The sequence below is a fragment of the Trichinella spiralis genome (genome assembly GCF_000181795.1).
Source record: "Trichinella spiralis strain ISS 195 chromosome Unknown Scfld5349, whole genome shotgun sequence".
NCBI classification, from domain to species: Eukaryota; Metazoa; Nematoda; class Enoplea; order Trichinellida; family Trichinellidae; genus Trichinella; species Trichinella spiralis.
The window spans coordinates 1-1,674 of record NW_003532288.1 but is presented as its reverse complement, the minus strand read 5'-3'; the positions used below and the strand labels follow the sequence as shown (position 1 = coordinate 1,674).

Below are 1,674 nucleotides of genomic sequence, written 5' to 3'. Positions count from 1 at the left end.
AAACATGTCGTAGTCAGTATTTCAAATGCCAGCATCAAAATTTTGACAGCGGAAGAAATGATAGTGTAGAAATGATATTCAACGTATGCTGACAAATGTGACAGAGATGGCATGAAATGTGATTGGTGTTTGTTGCGTGTTTCATCCGAACAATACGGTAATAATTATTTGTAGTTTATGATGAAATTTATATTATTAATGTTGAATGTATTTTTACCATTTTAAGGTCAAGTGAAATCTTGTGGCAATATCACTTTTAGATTGGTCACTCAGTGTTTATTACCGAAAACAATAAGTGATGTAGCAGTAAAGAAGAGTTATTCGACGATGTTAAATATTGCGATGAAAATAAATATGAAAATTGGTGGCATCAATGCAAAATTACTGAAAGATGAAGTGTAAGATATTGAATTCAAGAATGCGTTTGAAAAAGTTTAAAATGAAAGATTTTTCTTTAGTTTAAATAATTATTTGTATAAAAATAATACATTGGTAATTGGTGTGGATGTGGTTCATCCATCTGCTGTAGAGACGTATTTACCATCAGTTGCTGCGGTGCGTATTCATTGCTTTGTTATTCAAAATTATTCGAGAAATATTTTTGATTTCAAGGTTGTTGGAAACGTGGATGTAACTGTTACAAAATTTAAAGCATCGGTGAAAATCCAATCAGCTAGGCAAGAAGTGATCACCGATTTTGTTGATCAGTTTTCTGAACGAATAATGGAATACTCTGATGTTAATGGTTCAGCACTGAAAAACATTATTGTTTTTCGAGATGGAATATCGAAAGGTCAATTCAAGCAGGTGAAATTGTGTTCTATCATTAATTAAAGCAAAGTAAGAATTCATTTTTTAAACAGGTTTTGGAAGAAGAATTGCTTGCTCTTCGTCGGGTGTGCAAAAAATTTGCATCAAATTACAGGCCGTTAATAACGTTTATTGTGGTTCAAAAGCGACATCATGCTCGATTTGTTTGTTATGATAAAGCTGCAGCACGAGGACGGGGGAAAAACATCCCTGTTGGTACTGTCATCGATAGAGTAGTGACATCTCTTGATGAATATGATTTCTTTTTGTGCAGTCATCATGGAATTCAAGTATGACTTTGTGAAATGTTTTGAATATTTATTATTATTTTCATTTCAATTGCAGGGAACTAGTAGACCGACGCGATATTATGTGCTGTTTGATGAAAGCAACTTGGATGTGAATGCAATGCAGTTGATCGCATACTATTTATGCCATATATATGGTAGATGTGATCGTTCTGTTAGTATACCAGTACCGGTATATTTTGCACATTTAGTTTGCGCCCGTGCTCCTTATCATTTTCTTGCTGCATTGTAAGTTGGATTAATTAACTTATTTAAAAATGAATGAATTATTGAATTTTATTTTTTAGCAATTCTGTTCAAGTGAAAAGGTTATCTGATGAAAACAGTAACAGTAGTAGTAGTAGTAGTTCCAGCAGTAATTCTGAATCTGTGAAAACAAAATTGGCTAACATAATTGCACTGCACAGCAGAGTTGAAAAAATCATGTACTACGCATAACGTGCAGCGACGGCCGATGCTTAATATATTCTAGTGCTTAGTTATTTAGTGCTTATTTAAAAACAGTATTTGTATTTGTGTATGTGTTTACCTCTAGATCATAGCTTTTCATTCTGCA

At 33.0% G+C, this 1,674-nt stretch overlaps 1 protein-coding gene across 1 annotated transcript; it reads left to right on the top strand.

Moving 5' to 3' along the window:
* The first annotated feature begins 111 nt into the window (after nucleotides 1-111).
* On the top strand, nucleotides 112-1,556 carry Tsp_13920 (eukaryotic translation initiation factor 2C 3). Its single transcript, XM_003366818.1, has 7 exons — nucleotides 112-157; nucleotides 227-398; nucleotides 459-573; nucleotides 613-807; nucleotides 864-1,100; nucleotides 1,156-1,346; nucleotides 1,406-1,556. Exons 1-7 carry the CDS (start codon nucleotides 112-114, stop codon nucleotides 1,554-1,556), a joined length of 1,107 nt encoding a protein of 368 aa, XP_003366866.1.
* The last annotated feature ends 118 nt before the right edge of the window (nucleotides 1,557-1,674 follow it).